Source organism: Acromyrmex echinatior, chromosome 7 (genome assembly GCF_024713525.1).
Source record: "Acromyrmex echinatior isolate Ae372 chromosome 7, ASM2471352v2, whole genome shotgun sequence".
Taxonomy (NCBI): domain Eukaryota; kingdom Metazoa; phylum Arthropoda; class Insecta; order Hymenoptera; family Formicidae; genus Acromyrmex; species Acromyrmex echinatior.
In genome coordinates this window covers 14956336-14981337 of record NC_141858.1, presented here as the reverse complement: position 1 = coordinate 14981337, position 25002 = coordinate 14956336, and the positions used below count along the sequence as shown (strand labels likewise).

The window sequence follows — 25002 nt, the reverse complement described above, 5'->3', positions numbered from 1 at the left end:
AAAATTGCAACATCATTATCAAATTGTGTTTTTATTATTATAAAAAGTAATTATAAAAGTAATGAAAAAGTAACTCTTCCATTCCTTGAATTTATTACTATTTTGTATTTATTCTGTGAGAGCCTAATTGTTATTAAAAAAGGATGTTTTTAACTTAGAGTTTAAAATTACAAAAGCAGGTTATAAAACTATAATTGCTCTTTAATTTGAAGAAGATCTACATTGATAACATATCAGTTTAAAGCGTAGCTATTAATAATTTTGGGAGAATAATTCGAGTCTTAGTACAGAATGGTCGACTTATTCTCGTTGCTTACATTTGTGTTTACATTTATCTCATGAATTTGAATTTGCATTAGATGCTTTTGTCTTTAATTTTGCAAAATATGTAATTAAAAAATAAAAATAATTAAAAAAACTTAATAAATTTTGTTTGAATATTACTATAACTAATTAAATATTTACTAAACATATTTATTTGTAAATATATAGCGTATTCCGCATGTCAGGAGTCCATCTAAAAATGAATTGCTAGGGATTTTTTAAATGATCATGAAAACATGTTCAATATGTTGAACATGAACATATTGTATAACGATGAAGGTCAAAAAAATAAATATTACGCTGTGCATTTAAGATATTGTATTTTGTTACAATTTTGTTTAAACTTTAAGGAGTACAGCATAGGCGATTTCCCCCTTTTTTCAATGTAAAAGTAAAATCGCTTATTTACTCCTGTAAAACATAATTATGATACGTTTTTATCATATCAGTCCAGATATACCTTATGTATATGTGTTGCAAAAATATGAAGGTTTTCTTTTACATTTTTCGAAGATATATCGAGAATTAAAATATGAAGGCTGGGCAAACATATCCCATCTTATCTATCTTTACGTTAATCTTCCCTGTTACGTACGTATCCAGTTATAACTGTCTAAAACTCTCTCTAAAACTATCGAAACACTAAATTTATTGAACTTATCATTAATGTAAAAGAGTAAAGATTGAATGATTCAAGAAGAACGATTGCAGAAAATATTTTATTGCGTTTTATTGCAATGTATGTGATAGAGTTTACTATAACTTGAAATTCATGATCTTTAAAGTTAAACGCAACTATAATTTAAAACGAATTTATCAGTCGATTGTGCTTATTACTTATATATTTTTCCTAAAAATGAAAAGTAAGCTTTTTTACAATAAAAAAATGTAAAAAATGAATCTCGTATAGAATATAAATCGCACTTAGATATATTTAAAAATATAATTATATTTGTAGAAATAAACAAACAGAAATAATATTAGTACAGTTTTAGAAAAATATTTATTGAAATAGTGGCTTGGAATATTAAATATTTCTGCTATAACACATATAATTATCATTAAAAAATGATAAAAGAATTATAATATAAGTATAATAAATATATGCGAATTTTTGTACGAAAAATGTGGACATAAAATTTGGGGCACAAAGAGCAAGATTAGGTATATCATATAATTCTGCAAACATCAATCTTGTGTGATTAATTAATAAATCTTAACATTATCAACAAATGTAGAGTAGGCTATGTAAAATGATTAAAATGATACAGTTTACAACATAGTCGCCATTTGTGTCCTCATTAGATTGCAATGCAGAAGTTTACATTCTAAAGTAACAGTAATTCAAGTTAGTGATGAAATGCTGGGTGATTCTTTGACTAGATTCAGATATATAGAAATTAATACGATGCTATTTGTTCTCTATTACTACTACTATTAACTGAGATAATACTAAGAATGAAGCATCGAAAAGCTATGCTTATCTAAAACGACAAATATCTTTCGAAATTGAACGGAAAGGAAATCGGAGATAAAATTGAGTTGAGGTCGAAGTTGACGTAGTTTTTTCGATAGTTACATTTCCGGAGGAAGTACTTTATTTTTATTCCTCACGCACGCAGAGTTCAATACGTACGTCCTTTAACAGTGCATCCGGTGTAACCGATATCAATGCGGTGGGAAGTGTGATGACCTCATTAATCAAGAATCAAGGTAAACGCGATCTTTTGTCTTGCATAAAAGGCATTCAAAGATAACACCGTAAAGAAAGAGAGAAATAAATATAGAGTACGAGAAGAAAACTCTTTATAAAAAAGTAAAAAAGAATTTTTTGAAAATTAAAAAAATATATGCATACACATATGCAAAATATTTGTAGGATGTATTTATAATATTTTTTTGCGATATTCTGCTGTATATGCAACAATAATCGAAGAACATAAATTCGATTTTTAGATAAATAATACCTTGAATGCTTTAAAGAATAAAAACATAGACAGGCAACACAATTTGCCGTTTATTGTATTTCCTGATAACAAGAAAATAATATCTATCACTGAAATAATATCTACTGTAGAATATCGCGTGGGAAGAAAGATGTACGTTAAAGCGAACGAAGAGACAGATTAACTGACCGTGCAACTTGATTTGTCAGTCGGCGCAATAACGTATATACTTAATGCTAAACCAAGCATTTAGTTTTTCAGTTTCTCTGCATTCAGAAAAGACCATAGGAGTAATTATAATATAAAAGATGTGATGACTATACGAAGTTTAAAAGTGAAATTGATGTGTATATAGTTGAACAAACTAATGTACATACATATATATATAATTAAATAAACTATTTTATAGTTATCCCACGCAATAATAATAAAATAATTTATTCTCTCAATTTAAGTATATTAATTCTACATATAATGCTTATATAAAGTTGTCATCTTTAGTCTCTCTTTTTTTTTTCTATCATTAAGTATGTCTTTTCCTCTAATTAATGAGTATACAAAAAACATAAAATTGACATTATGATAAAGAAACTGTGACAAAAAACCTCATTTTTATATATTCTCTTTTCTTTTCATCTAATTGTAAGTGTAACTATAATTGATTAAAAATTATGCATATTTCTAATATAACATGAATATATCTCCTCTTTTCAGTCAAGATTGCTTATTTGGAGGAAAAAAAAAGAGAATACATAAAGAGGACTTTTTGTCACACAGTTTCTTAGTTTGATTTAACTGATTAGCTAGAGATCGAATGCTTGATTCAGGTATATATGTCATTGTGCGGTGTATTAATGCCGAGTATTCACGCAGTAAACTCTTTGCGTTGTGGAAGCGTGGCGGACGTGTAGGGCTTCGCACGATCGATTAATTGAACGTTGTGGCCGGACCGTGGAAGAAATCACGAGGGATTCCTGACTCTCTGTGTCTATCTGGTCTGCGTGACGATAAACCACGAGCCGCCCCCGTCGCACATGGCGCATCGCGATGAGTAACGTCATGGGCTTTCGTGTAAAGTCGTCAGTGGCAACGATTTAGTGCGGGTTTGTCGCGCATCGTTTGAGTGCATGAATACCCGCGATATCCGCGCACAGTTTTCACGTGAACTTTTCTATCAATTATTCTCGATTATGAAGTTAATCTACGTACACTGAGAGAAAAGTGTTTGGTACTTATAATGTATAATTGCATGGTATAATAATTATTAATTATAGTTTACTTCATTTTTATAGTTATTGCTGCTTTTATAGTTAGTTACCTCTGTACTGTTGTATACACTCTAAAAAATGAGTGTGGATGGTTTAATACTACAAATGTTAAATATAATTTTCACCGACATGACAATAAAAGCAACATACAACTAAGATAGGTTGTAAACCATGATGTTAAATTCACATCATGGTTGTTTATAATAACACGATGAAAATTGTTAGGTGCAGTGTAAATAAGATTAACCAACTTGTATTTTGAAAGCTATATAACAATGCGCAGTTAGACAATTAAATACATTTTTAGTTTAATGTTTCACACTATTTTTGTTGCGGTAAAAACCGCGACTGAAGCAATCAAAATAATTAGTGAGATTATGAAGATAATATTGTGCTGGAAATAATGTGCCAAGATTAATTTGAAAAATTTAAAAGTGGAGATTTCAATGTGAACAATAAATCATGAAGCATTCTTTTGCTGCGACATTCATATGCTGAAGAATGGCAAGAAGTGATAGATTCGAAAGGCAAATATTTTGATTGAAATGTCCATTTCTTTCGTTCTTTTATATATTAATAAATATATCGAGAAAAAAAACTATAAGAATTTATTTATACATTACTATTAAGTGTATAAATAAATGTAAAATATATAAAGACTGCATGGTGTCAAATCCACACCTATTTTTTACAGTATAGCAACAATAATTATATTTATCATTGAAAAAAGTATATATATATATATATATATATATATATATATATATATATATCAGCACCGGAAATAACTATAAATTATAGTTAAATCATGGCAATTGCAATTTTTTGTCATTTTTTTCTCTCAGTGTAAAATCCTGCAGTGCTTAATCTTATGCAACCGATTACGCGCATCGTCATTTTCATACAAGGATAATTGTCTTCGGTGGTGATTGCTTCGTTGGCGTTGCGTTCAAGTATAGTCCATCGAGAGTCGTCAGTATGAAGATCTTTCGCAAGATCTTTAGAAATAAAAAGAAGAAGCACATTGTGAACCAGAAGAAGCGGCGAACCACGTCGAAAGCGAGAAACGCGAGTAGGATGCACGACGCGCACTTGCTGAAAGATGATTTCCTCTTCGGCACCGGTACACGCCGTTCTAGACCGCATCGACGTAAACACAAGGTATGTGCGAAGAAACGAGAGCTGAGTCTTGATCAGCTCTCGTCACCGTTTGAGTCAGCGCATTCGTTACGCCGACGCGACGACGGTATCGATTGTAAACGACGTTTATCCGATCTTGAGACACTGCGAACTTCTGCAATGGGAGAGGGAGAGGGGGTGGGAGGGGGGGAGAGAGAGAGAGAGAGACGCATTTCCTCGACGATGAAACTTCTTCAGACTGGATTCGCGGTGCTGAGAACTCAAAATGTCACGTCGAGCGTGTTGACGTCCCTCGAGAACAGGTGTTGAAACTCCGCAGTTGTAAGATTCTTCATATAAATCTATTACATTTTTGCGGTGAAGCGAAACGTCCGAGAGAAACGGTGCGGTTTGTGCGACAACATCCACGCATTTATGGCGTAATGTACATACCTATGTGCGTGCGTAGCGTTGCGTGAACCAGGGACTGTTTCTATCCGGCGTTCCTATTCTTTTTCCGTTACATCCGCTATTTGCGTTATTATTATTTAGGGTAACATACTTTCGCCATTAATATACATTGACTTACGATATATTTGTTAATGGCATTCTTAACACGTGACTCCAAGCACGTTCCGTGCTTCGCCAATGTTAGGTGATTCGCTCACCATGTCGCCTGAGTCACTGATAACCTGCGATATGCCAGTTTGTGTTTGTTATAAAATACTAAAGAATTTTATAACAACATTGAAATTGCAGAACAAAAATTATTATTATAGAAAAGAAAGTCGAATGCCAATATCGCATAACACACTGAGAGAAAAGCTTTTGATATTTGTTGATATAATTGCTTAATAAAATATTTTGTTGTTTTCAGAGACAATCATGTATTTTTTTTTTATATATAGAACAAATATACAGGTATTATTACATTATACTACTATACGTTACATTATAACATCGCATAATAATTATGAAAATGGAACTCTCTTAACCATAATTATTTTACCATACAATTATAGTCGTAATCATCAAAAATTTTTCTCTCATTGTACATTACAATTATATATCCACGCATAATATCGGAAATTATTTTACAATTACGTTTCTTTTCATAGTTAAAATATCAAACGGGCTGTACGGGAAAACCACTAATGGCTCAATGGTTATTCACGCAGCACGGTGTTAATACGTTGTTTGAAGTTCGATTTTTTTCTCCAAGTACGTTCTATTTAGTAACGCATTTGCAGCTAAATGCGATAACCCGCCGGCTTCTTAACGCGAGAAAGACGTGAAAATGAGATGAGATGAAGATTGGACAGGCTGTATTTGGTGTTTAATATGCGGCGAAAATGCGAATCACGCTTTTTCTGCACTATGTACGCGTGTCAGAGCGGACTTACGACTGTAATTTCACGGGAAATGACCGCATAATCCAACATATGAACACTAGGCTGCGTACTCACATGTTTGATTGCACGGCAATTACCATTCGCCGGTTTGATTTACCCTTCCTTTTTATAAATAATACAAAACTGTAGTTCTGCGTAAAAAGAAAGAGCAGAAAATCCCAAAAAGAGTATATATGTTTAATTATGATGGACTGCTCTGTTCTTTTCCGGTATGAAATTCATTACGAAAGTTCAAGTTTAAATCAACTTACTTTAACACGTCTAATCAAAGACATTCTCGTATACACGTCGTTTTTATATCTTATAAATATCCTTCTAGATATGAAAAATTGAATGACAGTGTTCCAAAATAAAAAAAATAAAGAAATATTGAAGACAATGGAGCTTATGGAATATATGTTGAAAAAAAATGTTTGATATTTGTGATTATAATATTGCATGGAAATATAATTAAGGTAGAAATTCCATTTTTATATATAATTATTATTGCTGTTAGTAATGATGTTAATAATAACAATAATTATGTGGTATATTTGTATATACAAAAAATATACATTAAGAAAAATGTCCGGTTAAAAATAAACAAATTAGAAGATTCTGATTGTATCAATCATAATACCGTATTTATCTTATCTAGAATTAATATATTTAACAAGAAAATTCTTCATTTCGTTTTTTAACCAGAATTTAACCAGAATTAATCCAATTGGACATTTTTCAATACAGTGACACCGAAAACGATTATAAATTATAATAATTTTTTTCGATGGCAAATAATTATATATATATATATATATATATATATATATATATAAAACCATAAATATAATTAATATTACTAACATTATAGTAATAATGATCATAAAAATGGAGCTCCTAATTATTCATAATTATTTTATTATGCAATTATAATCAGGAATATTAAATATTTTTCTCTCATTATCAGTGCACTATAGATAGCATATTTCTAATCTATAGTGTCCACAGATATGAAATATACAATCTACCTTTCGCTTCTACTTTCCAGCGACGCCGCAGTAATAATTACTTTTACCTTGTTAACACTTTCAACATGTCGCTTCTTTTCACTGTTGAAAATTTGTATACCTGTTAAAAAGAAGTCTGTCACTGTGTTTATCAAATTGAAACTTTTAATTGAAGATCGGAAATTCTGCCCTGAGAGAGAGAGTTCTGTAATATAGGAAAAATATGTCCATTTGTATTTTATAGCTTATAATACCCAAATAAATATTATTTTGATTTTCACGCCTACTTAAGAACCTCAAATAATTCTGTTTCCACTCTTATTTTTCACTCTCACTTTTTTCAAGTTCCGAAATAAACCAAAATAATATAAAAAATATTGAGGATAAAATGTAGAGGAACTATTGATATGTCATCTCTTTACACAATAAGCAGCTGTTTTGGCTGGCATTATCGCAAGTGTATAGGTAAACGAATGAACAAGTGAAAATGTGTGGAGGACAGCTATACAATGTGTCCTAGAAACTCGAGGAAAATTCCGCATTCTCCAGACAGAAACAGCTCAATAATAATGCAGTTTAGAGTTAAGAATCACTTTATTGCGATATTTTATTCTGGAGATCGTTCTAATTTCTTGAGATTTTCTATGATTTCGAGATACTGTGGTTATTTCATTAGTTGAATGGAAACTTAAACTGTTTAAAATCAGATTTATCATAATTTTAAATACAAAATCAGAATATCATTGTATATTTTATTTTTTATAATTTTTTTATGGAAATAAGATAAAAAATATACTAAGATGTTGAAGATAAATTTCTTTTGATATTTTTATTTCAGAAATTATAAGATTAGACTGCAAATACAAGTCTATGTACATTTTATTATTTCGTTCCGGAAAACAAGGAAAATATAACAAATACTAAGAATAGGATAAACACATATACGCATACATTTTCGATATTTTTATTTCAAAAAATACAAAATCGAACTGTTCTTCTGAAATTCTTCTGCACGTTTTATTATTTCTTCGAAAAAAAGTGTAAAGATATACTTACGATACTATATAACGTATGGAATAAATTTTTCTTTTGATACTTTTTTATTTCAGAAAACTTAAAAATTCATATTTTATATAATGAGTGTAAAAAGTATTCATACAGAGGATCTTTTAAATACATCTTTTTAAAAAATCTTTTGTTTCATACCTATTTTTGAAAAAATAAGCATTAATTAATAATTTATCAAAAAAAACAATACAAATAATGAAATAGATTTCATGTTTCTTAAAATTATTTTATTCAAAATGATATATAAATAATTAAAATATACTGTCTTAAATAATAAGAAAAATTAAAAAATTAAATTTTTTAAACATACAAAGAGTAGATATTAATATAGTTGAGAAATTTTTAGGATCATGAGTGCACGAAGCTCTTATTTATACTAAGATAAAACGTACTTATTATACAAAATTGCTAATTAATGTTTATTCCACAATAATTGTTTCAGTAAGCTTGAGTATTCTTTTAAGACCATTCTACAATTGCGTAAGTGTAGTTGTAAGTGGTTGTAATTGTAAAAATTGATCAATCGTAGTCAAAGGACTATGTCCAACTTGGGTCCCGATTGAATAGCATTCAGACCTAGCTAGGATTCTAGAGCATAAAAAAGTTTCATATGCACAACTTCATTCAAACAAAAGGTTTAATCGCCTAATTAAAATGTGGCCAATATATGGATCTTATCTCTCTTCAGCTTCCTCATCGGAATTCTCTAAAAAAACATCATTAACTGTTCTTGCTGGCATACGACATGAATGGCGATCAAGGACTTAGCCGGATTAATGAACTGTATCAAATACATTTTAGATATTACTTTAATGTTTTTGGTACAATCCGTCACCGCCGCGGGGAAATGCCCTGGTTGCAGAGAAATTAAGACTAATGATACATGATCATAATAACAAACTTTGGATAGTTCTAGCACTCAGGAAACCTCTCCTATAAAGTTGGGCTTATGGAATTTTTGATTCTCTTTTGATAAAATTTTCTTAAAATTTTAGACATGTCTCAAAATTGTTTATTATTGGAGGTCCAAATAAAACTGGGCATAGTTCTTTAAGGAGAATATTCGACTATGATTGGTCAATTCTTACAACTACAACCACTTACACCTACGCTTGCACAATTATAAAATGAGTTTTAAACAATATCCTTTTTATATCGTTTACAGAAAGAGTGGATTTACATAATTCATGGTTAGATTATTCAGAAAAGAAAAGCCATTAAGATGCGTACATTAGTATGCGAACGTGGTGGGTGTAAGGCGCGAAATTGCGCGACTAATTACAAGTCAAGAGCGCAATTAGCGGCTCATTATTCCTTCGCGGCGTATAATAATACAATAAATGCGGGACACCCGGTATATAAAACGAGAGATCTTCAAATACACACCACGCCCTCGTGTCGTCTTCTCTTTCGTCCGATTGCTAAGGTTGAGAGGCAGCTACCTGCTGCCTGCGGCAGGTACCTAGATCTACCTGGGTCGCGCGCATTCCACAGGAAATGTCCTCAAGATTAGTCGAAGGCCGAAGTTGGCATATGTAGGTTTTGTTCGCGAGTTGACGAAAGATTTTCTTTCTTGCTCTCGTTGAATGACGTTGCTCCTTGGTAAATCGAACGTGGCCGGTCGCGACTTTCATCGCGTGAAATCGTTCCTTGCATTTCACGCGCTCTCGCGTGCACGCGTCGCTCGAATGTCGCGATGGATCAATGATATCACGATTGTCGTCGATTTTCGCATTATGTCGCGCGTTACGTTACGTTATACGTTTTTATCGTCTACTTAATATCGTGTAATCGACGAAAATTAGTCAGAACGAAATCGACACGTGATACTTAGATTTATTAACGTTAAATATACATATGTATATGTGTATATCGCGTGCGCCGACGTTGGTCCCGTTGATTACGTGGATGCTTTTACGTAAGCGATTTATTCTAAACCTATCAGTAACGATTCTGAGATCCGGTTCTCCTTCTGCGGCAGGATTTTTCTGGATGCTTGAATCATGCGCTGGTCTTGCGCGTATCCCATGAACGTTTTACATTCCTAAACATTTGCTCGACGCGACTGCAAGGTTGCTGCTTGCAACGCTCTTACGTGTATCTACTTCATATTTAATCCTGGAATTCAAGACCTACCCACGCGTTACCTCTTTAAATCTTCAGCTGTCCAGATAACTGTATTATCTTGTATCGCCATTTTATATAAAATAGCTCACTTGAGTTATTACTTCGATCGATTTTGGATATGATTTTAAGGAGCAAAATTTCTTCGTCCAATCTTGTTTACGTAATATAAAATTTCTCAGTTTCAAAACAACTAGTAAATCAAGCTCGATAAATGCAACAAGGAAAGAAAATTGTCAAAAATAAAAGCCAAAGTAAGATTAGAAAAAATGATAACTTTATTTATTTTCAAATAGTAGACTGACGTTTTCACCAATATAAATTAACTGTAATCTCAGTTCAACTTTTTTTTTTCGTAATTCTGTGTTCATTTCTATATACTAATTTTACTCGAGATAACTCGAGATATGTTCACTTATGATGATTACAATTTTGATATGATTAGAATATGATGGCTCATCTATTTTCAACCATAAATTTTTCTCAGTGTTATAATTTAATATATTGTAAAAATATTGATTTTTACTGAATAATATAAATAACTTTCACAATTTGTTTACAACATCGTGTTATATTTTGTGTTAAATTAATACAAAAATTTGGGACTTATTGAAACGTGTTAAATTTAACATAAATTTTTCACAACTGTGCAGTTTTACAATTTTCTTCCATAACATCTTCGCTTAGAAATATTGAACTGATTGTTGAGGGGTGATATTTAATGAGAAATAAATAATCTATCGTTTCATCGAAGTTTTTTTCGAAATTACACAAATTTACGCACGCAGAAATTTACGCACGGATGAGTGATAACGTCTTCGCATTCCTTTCATACGGCGCGATTCATATTTACGTCGACACGCTCGAAAAGTGATACTGGACGATCCCTCGTCGGATTTTCCCTTTCGAATCCGTTATCCGGATTCAGCGCGATGGTTAATCAGATTCATATGTAATGAGGTGCGTAGTGTGGGAAGCGATTTTTCTCATCGTTGTAAAGCGCGAGTGTAATCTACACTGATCGCGATGGAACGATACACCATCGCGATTTGTTTCAGCAGCGTAATCTCGAGAGCGCTGTTACGGGTTTATGAAATTTTATGAATCACCAGTCAGTCGTCATTTCCGATTGTGCCAAATGGACATGAGAGCTGCATTGGAACGGCTTTCTTTCTGGAAACGCGCCGGAAATCGCGAACTCCACTCTGCGGGAAACGAGAATGAATTTAAGATAATAACATTTACAGCGAAATATCGTTTATGTACATGCACGCACTCACACACATACCTATGTAAATGTATTCTTACCTGTACAACTCTGACTTGTAACGAGAAATGTTATGAGCTGAGAAAAAAATATTTGGTATTGTGGCTGTAATTATGTATAGCAAAATAATTATGGCTGAAAGCTCCATTATTACAGTTATTTTCTGCTTTTTAATGTTAGTAATAATAATTATATTTATATAGTTCTATAAATACTTAACTACATGTACTTCTATACATGATAAGAAAAAATAGTTGATATGATAAAAAATGAGATATAGGTTTGCTTGCACTTTTTGCCCTTAGGATTTTTTGTATTCTTTCTTTTCAATGCTTAAATATATTTTTTTTGTTTTACGTGAAAAGTTTTTGAGAATTTTGAGCCATGCGAACAAACTTTATTATATAATTCATAGTCATTTTTTTATATCAAGTTTGTATATATTTTTTAGTATATAGAATCATAAATATAATGATAATAATTAATTATTACTACATTATAGCATTACATAATAATTATAAAAATGGAGTAACTAATTATAATTATTTTATCATGTAATTATAATCACAAATATCGAACATTTTTCTTTCAGTGTAGCATGATATGAAGAATTGCTCAGTGCAGGTCTTTACTAAGAAAACTTCAGATTGCGACAGTTTTATCAGACCTGAACAGTGGTTTCTTATGTGAACGGTAAAAAAGTAAATAGCCAAGCGCGTGAGTTTCAATTTCTCATGGTAAGGAAATGTTATTAATCTCGTAAATCTATCGGTCTTTCTCTTGCACTGGTCGGTCTTTGAACCAACCATATAGCGTCACAACACATATTTCTTCCATCATACGTTTTTCTGACCGTTGTTCAAGGTCAACTTTCATTCCGTTTATGGAATCATAAGGTCCGTTCGTTTCAGCTGCATCTCCTTAGGCTTTCTATATTTAATGAAGCGGCTAAGTATTCAGAGATACTAGCAAAGAGAAGAAAGAAGAGGAGAAAAAAAATAGCAATAAGATATAGAAAGTTTAAAGCAATCTCCTATAAATCACTGCTCTAGTGTAATACTCATTAGAGAATTTCTTAAAAGAATAATTTCGATACACTTGTACGAAATAATTTTTTAAAACAAAGTATAACCAGCGGGATCTTTATATATCATTAATTAATTCGATAAAATGCATTTCTATTTAAACGGGATTTTGATCAGCGATTCCTTGAGGTGAGATTTTCTCGTGCATTTTAACCTTCTGTCGGCCATGTGGAATTTTGCACCTTCCATCAGCAACTTGGAGATCTTTGAACTTCAATACAGATTTTTATATTATTTTGGACTGTACAAAAATCTGAAAAAATTCTTGCATTCTTGCGAAAGTTTTAAGTATCAACAAGTTTTTAGTATCACAGAAGTCAAATTATATTTTACTTTTTTTTTACATATTTAAATTTATCTACCAGAATTTATAATCAAAGTATGGACTGTCTTGAAAGTCCAATTTGGCTGGCGAAGAATTAATATCGCATTCTAATCCCTTGAGGACTAATATTTTCATGCGTTTGGTCCATCAGTCTGTTACCGAGCTAGCTGTTGAGATAGACCTCCAACATAGGGTCTGTTGCTCTTTTTAGCCGCATTCCCCATTCCATTGGCGTTCTCTCCCTTCCGCCAAATCCCGAACGTATACGTGTCCGTTTTAATTGAAACGCGGAAAGCGCAATTAAATACGGCTGAAACGTGACGGCGGGAGCCCCTCTCGTATATCATCGTATATCGCGTTCTCGCGCTGAAACTCCATCAGGCGATTTTGCCTGGATGATCCCGTACCCGGTCTCGCGATGTGGCTCGAGGACAAAGAATAGAGAAACGGAAAACGGATACCTAGGCCGCGCGACAAGCAGAATTCCAGCTGGTGTAAGGTGTGTCATATTCCAGTTAATGTCTCATAGCCTGAGAGCTCCGCGTGCGTACGCACTCGTATACACACGCGTCCACACGCTCACCCACAGGCGTGCAACAGCAACACTTGTACTCACACAATACCCACACACACACATACCCACACACACACACATACCCACACACACACACACACACACACACACAAGGGTAAGACGTTTGAAGCCGACCTCTACCTGTAGTCTTGCCAACTAAGCAAACCGACCAGGCAAAACCGGTGTCGGCACGCTCTCGAACTCCAAGTCTCCAATCCTCCTCTCTTCACCCTCCTCTTCTCTCTCTTTTCACCCTCCTCTTTCCATCTCCCCCTTTTCCCGCTCTCTTTCTCTTTCCATCTCACGCGCTGCTCTTGTGTGTTAAACACTGCCGTCTCTCTTCTCCGTCACCACTCCGTCCTTCTGCGTCCCTGCAATTCTCGGCCGATTCTACCTCGGCCAGGCCAGTCGACCTGGCGATAGAGAAACCGAAACGCGTTCATCGCCGGAACTCTCTCGCTTTCTTTCGTGCCTCGTGATAAAAACGGACCCTCGTGGCCATCGTGTATCCGTTCCCAAATTTTTTTTCAAAATTCAAGTCACAGTTTGAGACAGTCGGAGACAGTAGTGATAGGTAAAAGGCAATATCTTGAAGGGGGGAATTTCGTGAAGGCGGCTACCGCTGCTGGATCATCGGCATACGCACGCGAAGGCCGTGTGCACGCGCGTGCGGCACGAGAGGAGATTCGACGTGCATCTTGGTGCATCTGTGCCGTGTACGTCTACTATGAGGGCCTGTGGAACGTAGTGCTTGGTGGTGTGAAGCGTGGTCTACGTGCGTGTGCGATCTCCGCTCCATGGTGTGGATGGGCAATCGGCATGCCAATATATCGGTACCTGCGTACGTGTGGAGTCATCCAGGAATCTCCAAGTTTATCGGTCCAACGTGCTCGTTGATCGTGCTCGGTTTAACGTGCGTTTCCACTACGTTCGGTTTGCCGCGTAGCCAAGTTAATTTACAAGAGGAGGAGGAGAAGGTCCGTGCTCCAGACGCGAAACGTTAGAAGTGTGAAATCGGTTGCCTTTCTCGGAAGAGCTTGAATCTCACCGTCTCGAAGAAGTCGATAATCTCTCGTAACTCCTGGCGGACAATTTGTGTCGCATCCTCGAGCGACTCGAATCGTAATTTTCGACGAATCCGAGACGCGTCTTCAAGGCTGGAGCATCGGGCGCGATCTCGATGGTGCACTGAGAAAAATATTCTGGTTAGGTTATCAACAAGAAGTACAAATAAAATTTTCATCATACGAATCAGAATGATTATTACATAAGAATTGAAATCGGCAATGGTTATCAGAAGTGAATTTTCGATTATTTTGATTGAATGCTTGATATAAAGTTAACTTATAAATACCTGATTTTTCTACCTTTCTAGTTGAATCTACAAGAATTCCAATTAATACAACAAGACTTTTTCTCCAGTGTGACGGTTGCGTCGATCGCGGCGGGATATAAACGAGATATAAACGCGAATCGCGAGATATCAAATCTCGAGTAGATCGACGAGCGAGAAGTTGTCCTGGTCCGTGTCGGCGATTTAAATCGCGGTCCGGTTTAGGCGGTTTCGTTTCAGGCAACCGTGATGCGGGTAGCCGGTCGGCCGGGAACCTGTTTTTGTGTCGACGGCCTTCAGTGAGTTTTTGGAAATGCGCTTCCGGTCGACAGCGATGACGACGACGGCGACGGCGGCGGCGGAGCGGGGCACGGTGTATTTCTGTGCCTTATGAGGGAGAAGGGAAAGAGAAGTTCCACGAGAGACGAGGGATTCCTCGGGAAAGGGCCGTCGCCGTCATATAATTATATATATATATATATACATCGCTCGAAGCCATTCTCGTTACTGAAATTATCGCGCTTGACAATTTCGTTGCGTTACGTTACGTTAACTTATCAATGCAATTAGGAGATTTCGTTATTTAGATTGAAACATCAATTTCTTTCTCCCCATCTATCTATCGCTCTCTTTTATTATTATAATATTATTCTAATCATCTCGTAATATTGGCAAAATCATTAAAATCACTCATTAAATGTTAAGTGCGCAGCAGGAAGAGGAAGAATTTTGTAATTATTCGCAGTATTGGTGAATAAAAGTTATGATGATTTTTGGTATAACTTTTTATAATTGTGCGAAGAAGAGTGTACTCTTGAACTAAACAATTAATTTTTCGATCGATAGGATTCTTCTTCAGAAAAAGAATTTCTGAGTAAAAAAAGAAACGTTACTCTAAATCGTGGGAATAGGAGCGAAATTATTGACCTGAGAAACGTCTTGCGATTGGAATGTGCATTCAATGCGGTCAATAGTTTTCTTCCTTCGATTGAGGACAACATTGATCAATGAAAATAAGGAAGGAAAGCATTTTGAATTTCAAAGAGAGCTAAAGAAGCGATATTTCCTCATTAAACCATATGAAAAAGTAAAATTTTCTTAAAATTAATCAAAAAGGACATAGTAAAAATTTTTCCTATTTATATTAAAACTAGTCTTTGTCAGAAGTTTTATGTTGAATTTCGAACATATCTGAGTGTTAATGTAATATATGATTTAGATAGTTATTTAGATAGTTGTGTTAAATTAATATTAAACATTTTTTTAAATAATACGGTTTATTGTGCAAGTGAACAAATAATACAAAAATAATGTATTTTAAGACGTACATTCTAAGATAAATGAATGAAAAATTTTAATTAATTTAATATATTATAAATGTTAGTTTTACTTTAAAAAAAAATATGTTGCCACAAATTTATTTATGAATTGTATCAGAGTTGATTTTTGTGTTAATTTCTTACATAATATTTATGTTATTTCTTAACGTCTTTATCTAATATTGAATGAATTATTTAAGATTTATGAAACGTGTTAAGTTGGACATAAATTTTTCAACTGTGAACGTAAATGAAATGTGTAGCTTGTTGTTAAATATTTCGAAAAACTGCAAAAGTATTTAATACTTTGACCTGATCAAATGCTTATTGTTGCTCATTGGATTTTAGTTTTTTCTTTTTTCTCGTAGAAAAATACACATTGTACACAAATAATAATTATTTGTTTCAAATATTTCAAAAATTTACATATCTGCAAATCTATCATAAGTGCATCACGAGCATCAAATTTATATTCAAAATATATTCTGAATCCTGGAAAATTAAATATTTTAATTAAGATGATTAAATTAAAATAAATTTGCTTATTATACAAAGTCGTTTCTTTGATCAATTTTATAAAATATTGTTCAAAAGAAAATATTATAAATTTTTGTTTTGAATAAATATATTAATAACATTTTCTAAAATTTATAATAAGTATATTTTAAGATTGTTATCAAAGAAATATTTTTTATTAAAGATAATTGTTCGTTAAAGATAATCATTACTTAAAAGAAAGAAAGTAAATTGAGTAATTACTTTTCTTAGAAATAGAATAATATTTGTGTGTGTATCGTTCTTCAAGCGAGAAGCTTATTAGCAAAAAATGCATCATTTTTCCGAGGTAATTGTGGCGCGTGTAATTGCACACTTTATAATCAAAACCAAAACGAATCTATGAGAAGAAAAATCGCAATTTCAGTTCTCTGGAAAAAAGCTGGAAAAAAATACCAAGTGGTAGAAAATTTAGCTTCAAATTTAGGTCCAAAACGCGCTGGAAGAAAATCTCTCTTGATGCAGTGACAGATGCATCTCTCTGGGATCGTCGAAAGAATCGATTTGAAAGATTGGGACGTTCGAGAGGCCTTCGAGAGGCTCGACCCGCGTGGTTTCCGAACGAAATCGAGCGCTTCACGCTACGTCGCGTCCGAAGCCCGACGTGCAAGGGAAGAAAAAGAGGCGTGCATTGCACGAGTGGCTTGAAACGACGAGGCTTGTTGTGTCGTACAGCCGTGGCTGCGTGACCGAGCAAGGCGAACGGGAGCGAGTGTATCAAGTCTCTCCTCGTGCACGGAGAACGGCGTGAACGATCAACGAGGAAGGGAAATTCGCGACGACGAACAGAGAAAAACGGGTCAGTCGCGAATCTCGGAACCACGGAGATCCTCCTGAGTCCTGAAGCGTGATATCGATTATCGAGCAAAGATTGAAATTTGCCACGTTTGAAATTCGTCTCCTCGACAGGAGACACGGTGCAAGTGTGATCTCGCGTTCTTCTTCGATTTTCTTGATTGTGAAATCGAGGCGATATCGAATGAAGTCTGAGATAGGAGGGAAACGTACGAGACAATCGGAGAAATCGTAAAGTATTGGCACATCCCAGCGACATTCGTTCCTCTACTTTCAGAACAACTTCTCTTTACATTGTTTTTTATTTAGTATCGTGTAAATTATTCTCTTTAGTATTATTCCATTTGTTATTTAAATTGTATTAAAATCTAGATTCACACACAGCACTATTGCTGATGTCTTACATTTTGAGGTACTAAATTACACTGCGCTCACGTTTATTTTATAAATTTACATTCCACATTTCATCCGTAAGTTTTTTCTTACAATTATACAAAAATTATACGAAAAGAAACATGGTAAAAAAACATTTTGTATTTATTAAAATCGATCCTTAAAGAAGTCACTTTTAACAACTAAAGCTTATTCTACAATGTTGCTCTTTGTTCCCTGTTTCTTGTTTTTTATCTTTTGCTTTTTTCTCCTTTGCAACCGTTTTATTTTGCAACAATTGTATTTTTTGCTACGTATTTCTTGTTTCTTTCGAAGTTCGTTAACTTTTATCTCGGGCGATGTAAAACAAAAAACTGGATAAGAAGCAAAAAGATAAAATGTAAAAAATAACAAAAGGCAAGAAACAGGAAACAAAAAGCGTTGTAGTACAGGCTTAATGGACTCGAAACAATCGTATAATACTAAAGATGTTTTTCTCGATCGTGACCTAAAATTTATTTGGTCCATGCGTTTAGAACATCTCTGCCTTGTTTTGCGAATTTCTCCGATCAGTATAATAAATGGGATTCTTCTTCGCGCTACACATTCTTGAGTCATCGTTGAGTCGTCTTGTCAATATTATAAAACTGTAAATAATCTCGTGTTGAGAGAAGACAGGAGAGAGAGAATTGATGTTTTTTTCTTAAAGACGGAAATTAAGTAATAACGAAATCTGAAAGACGGCGAATATCTGTTTTGATCGTTAATCATTAGTGTTGCACAATATCAAAGGAGAACGACATAAAAGCAGCAGACCGATCTCTACAAATTCCGGAGCAATTTCTTCAAGATTACTTTCCACGAAGAGAGGCGTGAAGAGGCATCAAGAAGTGGTGAATATTCGAGTGTCAAACGTGTGTTCTTTCCTTTCCAACGGAGAACGTCGATGACGAAAGAACTGTAATATTGATGATTATTGCATAATTCCATTTTTCCGTTTAACGGCAGGACGGCGAAGCTTTAAACGCAGCAATCACTTTTGCGCAAGAATTGTACCAACTATTGATTGGCGATCGCGCGATCAGCGCGATTACTACGTGATACATACGGTCGTGTAACAATGCGATCGCGGCGGAGTTGTCTACGAAGTAAAATCGATCCGTCAATTCCACGTGGTTCCACGTAAAGATACGGACGTCCAAGAGAGGAAATGCTCCAGGGATCGCGAATGATCGACGGAAGTGCGCGAGGGAGCGGCCCGTGAGAGAATCATCCTAGTGGATCGCGCGTACAGGAGGACTGGGAACGTCTTCTTCGCGTTAGGAGGATGGACAGGGGCGATAACAATATTGTCGGAGTTGGAAGTGGTGGAAGTGGCGGAAGTGGCGGCGGTGGAGGCGGTGGAAGCAGTGGAGGCGGCAGCGGCGGCGGCGGCATCAGCGTGGGTTGTCACGTGGGAAATTCTGGATCCCCGCCGAACTCCACCTCGTCGACCCACGGCACGATGCACAACTCCTCCGGCGGGTTCGACGGTCAGGTAGCGCATCCCGAGATCTTTAAATCCGATTACGGAAAGTCTTGTATAAATATTTGCACAGTCGTTATATAACTTGTTCCCAAATCATTCTTGGCAAATTCGATTGTCACAAATCTTGGAGAGTCTCCTAATTCTCTCGAAATCGTTTCTCGATTTTATCGTTCCCGTTGCGGTGCTTACTATTATAAAATCAAATTAATGTTCGAAGTTGAAATTCGAGCGATCGTTACTTGATTTACATCAGAACTATTTATGCCCATTTCCACCAACGTAGATTAACTTTAATCTCGTTCAATTTTGTCTCTACTCTTTGTCTCTTTCTAATCTTTTAAACTAGAAAAAGACAAAGAGTAAGTTGAATCGAGATTAAACTGTATTGGTGGAAAAAAGGTATTAGAAGTCTTGGTGAAAATTTTTCTTGGACTTCTTTATAAAATTATTTCAGATTTTTATATAAAATCAAAAATTTCTGTATACTTTTTAACTGCTTAAAAAAAGTTCTCAGATTTTTTTGTCTGAAAGTTCTTTTGAAAGTCTACATCTTTTCTGAAATTCTTTATATAGAGTAAATATAAATATCGCTTAAGGAGAGCCTAACCAAAATTTCTGTATTTTATAACTTTTTAGAAAATTTCTCAATTTTTTTAGTGCGAATTTTTCAGACGATCTGAAAAAGTTTGCATTTTTTTTTTAAATTCTTTATGAATTCTGAAATTTTCAGACATTTCTATTATTTCTCATTTTATAATTTCTAAAAAAATAAACTTATAAAATCTAAATAGTTTAAAATATTTCTCCAAAGTTTTCATAAATTTAAAGTATGACAAATTCTTAAAATTTATGAGATATTACAAGAATTTTTTTCACCGGGGAAAGAAGAAACGTTGCACTTACGTTTGCATATGAACTGATAGGAATCGAGGTGTGCCTAGAAGTCGTAAGTGATGAATACGGCACATCGTGGTTTTGTTTTATTGATGTCACGATAGTCAATAACGGGGATATTTATTAAGATACTGTCTCTTTCTTTCTCTTTTCTTCTATTACTTCCATACTATTGCTTCCATTCAAGTTTATCCTGTACAAGATACCGTACCTGATCGAATACGGGATTAGAAATAACTTTACTACGTGTCGCGTACACGAGGGTGATAACTCTGCCATTTGATACGGGATATTGGATTATCTGACGATCGCTTTCCCGCGCAGGAGAAGATCTCCTGTAACACGTGTTCTCAAGTGATTCACAAGTCCATCCGGGGACTAAATTTATCACAGCAAATTACAGGACTCGGGCACGTTTTAACGACGAAAGTCGCCGGTCACGCACGACCCATTGTTACAACCTCGCCAAAATTAATCTAATTATCGTGCCTTAACGCTCGATGCTCGATGATGATTATCGTTAATTTAACCGGCGCGTATTTCAATGAAAACACGCCACGGAGCTAGGAATACACGCGGCTTCGCGGAATGTGTATAATTACACCATTGTATTCGCTTCCATGTATGTAGTGAATGAATTATGGCTTTTAATTAGGCAATGCCGTCGTCTTCTAATCGCTGGTTAAACGTTGTCTCATTATGCGCGTAAAAATAAAATGTTAATTTATGCGAAGTACCGTTACATTTTTATCTTTATTTCGACATAATTAAGAGATTTGGTGAATGTAAATTTCATACCAATGTAAAGTTCATATCAATGGAATAATTTTACTGAAGTGTCTAAAACTTTAACTATAGAAATAAATTTGAAAATAATTTTGTTGGATCATGTTAAAATAATTGTGTAGGACACTTAAATATAAATATATAATATATGATCAAATGCTACAGAAAGTTTTGATATTTTAGCAAACTCATCTTGAGCGTTATATACAATTTATATTTTAGTGGTCTAATAAAATTATTTTCAGATCTAACTAAATTTGTAGATACTTTAGGAAAACTGTTCTTTTTGTATAGCGATTTCAGACTTTTCGTTAATCTTGTTGTATGGAATAGAAGCAGGAATAAAGACTTCAATACGCTTTGATCGCCAACTATTATTACCAAGATGATTTAAGGTGTTGTCGCGTGATATGACAGTGTGTCTTAGGGTTTGTACGATATTATCTTATTTAAATATATGACTAATAACTGGGCTTATCTCTATTTGATATTAAGAGATGATGTAAGTACACGAAAGCGTGCCTTTTAGCATAATATTATTGTAATCATTTAATAATAATATGCCAACTGACCATAGCGATTGTATCACTAAATGTATCTGTAAAGACGTTTATATGACGACGTTAGCAAGAAACGCGATCAAAAGTTATCGATAATATAATATACAGAGTATACTGTTTTTAGACATCAAAATATCTCGAAAACAATGCATTAAAAAAATATTTCAAATAAAAGTTGTAGAGTTTGGAGAAGGCTATCAGATGAGCTACTTAGATTTTAGATCTAATAAAGCTCAAGTTGTATTTTAAATAAGAGAACTTTGAGCGCTATTTTACTCCTATTGGAGACTTAGCGAAAAATTATCACGAACAAATTTTCTTTTTTTTTTTCCAATACAAATCTTCAGTAAAGCGTAGGCATTTCTATTAAAAAATTTAACTTATGTCTTATTGGCCTTCAAAGTGAGCTCTGGACTCAAAATCTAATTCATCTGACACCCTTCTTTGAACCCTACAACTTTTATTTAAAATATTTTTTTGCAAATGCACTGTTTTCGAAATATTTTGGTGTCTAAGTTAAAATAGGACATCCTGTATAATAGGGATCTCTTTAAATAATGTTTATCTCTCTCTCTCTCTCTCTCTCTCTCTCTCACACACACACACACACACACACACACACACACACACACACACCAGTTTTATTCATATACATGAATTAAATATTATTGGCACTAGCAATGGATGAAAACACGATAATAATTTGCAATCTTTCCGATATCTTTGAATAAAATATTATTAAAGTAAAAAGAGAGTATAAGAATTAATTACAGAAATATTCAATTAGTTTTGAATAAATTAAAGCATCAAATACAATTACTTATTGAAACCAATTTCATTTTTGTGATATGGAAGAATAATGATAACTTTAATTATATGTTTCATCTGGTGAAAAAAGTGTCTCATAATATTTTAAAAAATTTTTTATATTTTAAATTTATAAAGATTTAAAAAACAAATAACTTAAATTTTTTCAAATTTTATAAATTTTTTTCGAAGAAAGAAATTAGATCTCTGTTAGAAGTTATATTATTAATTTTTTATATCACAAAAATATAATAGAATTTTAGAAACCTTAAAATATTGTAAATTCGAAATATATAAAGAATTTTAAAAAGATTTCTTAGAAATATTTTTTTACGCAGGTGTTCTAATTTGTATAAAAAAATCTAAGAAATTTTCTAAAAAGTTATAAAGTTTAAATACACTCATATAAATTGGAAGTTCTAAAAGAATTACGTGAAGAATTCTGAAAAAAATTTTTCACCGAAGTCAATGAAATATGTTAAAAAATAGTTTTTCGGAAAGTTTAATTATATTCTAGAATTATTAAACAATATTTTTTCAGTGTTGGCCAATTATTTAATATTATCTTATCTTCTTTTTCATTTAAGACTGGTGACAGAGGATGGGAGATCCACCATATTAAGGTGACCAGAGTCCCAGGTTATGGCTTTGGAATAGCTGTGTCAGGAGGTTGTGATAATCCTCATTTCACTAATGGCGACCCAGCGATTGCAATCTCCGATGTGCTCAAAAACGGCCCAGCTGAAGGCAAATTACAGTAAGTTCTACCACAGCAAATAGCAATAAATTTTTTTTATGCATTTTGCATTATTTAATATGTATATAGAATGGTTTCTCTTTTTTTAGTCCATATAAAGATTTCTTACAATCTTTTATTTATAATTTCTTATTTATTAACACTTTTCCATTGTCGTTGACAATTATATCTTAATTTATGTGAAAACTTTTTAGTTGGAATTGTTTATAAAATGAAAAGATTATTGCAAATTAATAAGAATTGATTCTTAGTCTTTGGGTTACTTTTTTAAGGAAAATTTAGCATTGTCCGGTATTTGCCAGTTGCGATTTTTAATTTAATATAATCCTTGTAATTAGCAAGATTATTATTTGAAAATGTATATATATATATCGTTAATAGAGTGAACGACCGTATTATCTCCGCCAATGGAAAATCGTTGGAAGGCGCCGATTATGCAAAAGCCGTGCAGGTTCTGCGGGATTCTGGTTCTACCGTTTTACTAGTTGTTAAACGAAGAGCTTTCTCGAATTCACCCAGTTGTTTAGGCAGCGGAGTACCTCAAAGTCACCGGCTTACACTCACGCGAAACAACAAAAAGGATGGTACGTAATTAGACGGCATGTAACACTTGTGCGAAGAAGGTCTCAATATACATACATATACATCTGGCTTTCGATATCTTTGTCAATTTCGTAATCCGATTTCGTAATCCAATTAATCTCATTTAATGTAATTTAATCTAACTTGTTTTAATTGAATACAATTTAATTTAACTTTTTGAGTTGATATTTAATAAATACGATTTCTCACTGAATCTTCAAGCTTTTTATTCAGCTCTTTATTATAATTTTTATCTTTACAATGTGTGCGAGACAAGATGCAGTAATTTACTGCCTTGATTTCTAGACTTCGGCATAGTTCTGGGATGCCGATTGTACGTGAAGGAGGTTACGCGAGAGAATATCGGAGTGAAAACCGGGGACGTGTTAACCCGAATAGGTAGCGTCGCTGCCGACAATATGAGTCTGAAGGAAGCTAGAAAGCTGATGGACCAGTGTAAAGATAGACTCTCGATTGTAATTACGCGAGATAGCTCGTGCTGTCATGTGCAGCAACAAGGTAAAGGGGATAGTGGTGAATACCTGTCGGGCGCAAGTTACAGTAGTCAGAACTTATACGTTCCGCCACCCACGAGGCAGCCCTTAGAAGATAAGAGTAATCTCGTACCAAGGGGCCGCTCGCGGGGTCCGCTGATGGACGTATCCCTGAGTCAGCTAGATCTACCAGCTACGCCCACCGTGGATCCACCTAGACCACCTCCACCGAGAGCGGAAGGTACGTATCGCGATATGGCCGATCATTTCGTATGTTCAAATAGTATAAATAGTATAAAAATCTAACTAAAAGATTGGTGCTGACAAAAATCTCAAAAAGTTCTCAAGCTGATTTCAGTATTAAACTTAATAAAAAAATCTAGTGTACTATTTTTACATTTTATTGTATTTTTAAATATCTTAATATAATTTATATGATTTTCTTAATATCTTAAATATTTAGTAAAATCATTTTTAATCTGATAAATAAAATGATCACCCACAAATGATGAGTTTCGAATTTTATGTATTATCCAATATGGATGACATAATGTTGTAAAGTGTTAAATAAAACTTTAATAACTATACGTTTACATTATTATTTTTTTTACTAATCTCGGATCTAGTGTAAAATAATATATTAGTTTTATTTTTCTTTATAAAAAATTTCATTCGACGTTATCTTTCTTTAATCTTTTAATGCTATTTTAATGAAATGCTGT

The 25002-nt window shown here is 33.7% G+C and overlaps 2 protein-coding genes across 7 annotated transcripts in view; one reads left to right on the top strand and one right to left on the bottom strand.

Annotated features, from left to right (window-relative positions):
* The window catches only part of pyd (zonula occludens-like protein polychaetoid), a 198821-nt gene that overhangs the window by 165007 nt on the left and 8812 nt on the right, over positions 1 to 25002 (top strand). For 3 of the 6 annotated variants that reach the window (XM_011069507.2, XM_087407892.1, XM_087407893.1), the window contains 3 exons: positions 23035 to 23204; positions 23586 to 23788; positions 24093 to 24521. In XM_011069507.2, the coding sequence (XP_011067809.1) occupies positions 23035 to 23204; positions 23586 to 23788; positions 24093 to 24521 (802 nt within the window). Of the gene's footprint in view, positions 1 to 4388; positions 4700 to 19199; positions 19410 to 23034; positions 23205 to 23585; positions 23789 to 24092; positions 24522 to 25002 lie in introns of those variants that run through there. The other 3 variants (XM_011069505.2, XM_087407891.1, XM_011069506.2) reach the window with 2 other exon arrangements.
* LOC105154165 (uncharacterized) lies at positions 10508 to 18811 on the bottom strand. The gene is made up of 4 exons (XM_011069503.2): positions 18728 to 18811; positions 14853 to 15106; positions 13640 to 14686; positions 10508 to 11452 (listed from the first exon to the last, which is right to left on the bottom strand). Exons 1-3 carry the CDS (start codon positions 18754 to 18756, stop codon positions 14499 to 14501), a joined length of 471 nt encoding a protein of 156 aa, XP_011067805.2. The 5' UTR covers positions 18757 to 18811; the 3' UTR covers positions 10508 to 11452; positions 13640 to 14498.

Excerpts from the sequence above, each read along its gene's own strand:
- LOC105154165 (XM_011069503.2), bottom strand. The coding sequence starts at position 18,756 with ATGCCTCTTCACGCCTCTCTTCGTGGAAA. Across the intron at positions 15,107-18,727 it reads CACGCCTCTCTTCGTGGAAA|GTTCCCGGCCGACCGGCTAC; the intron begins GTAATCTTGAAG and ends ACACAAAAACAG. Across the intron at positions 14,687-14,852 it reads TAGAAAGGTAGAAAAATCAG|TGCACCATCGAGATCGCGCC; the intron begins GTATTTATAAGT and ends TATTTTTCTCAG.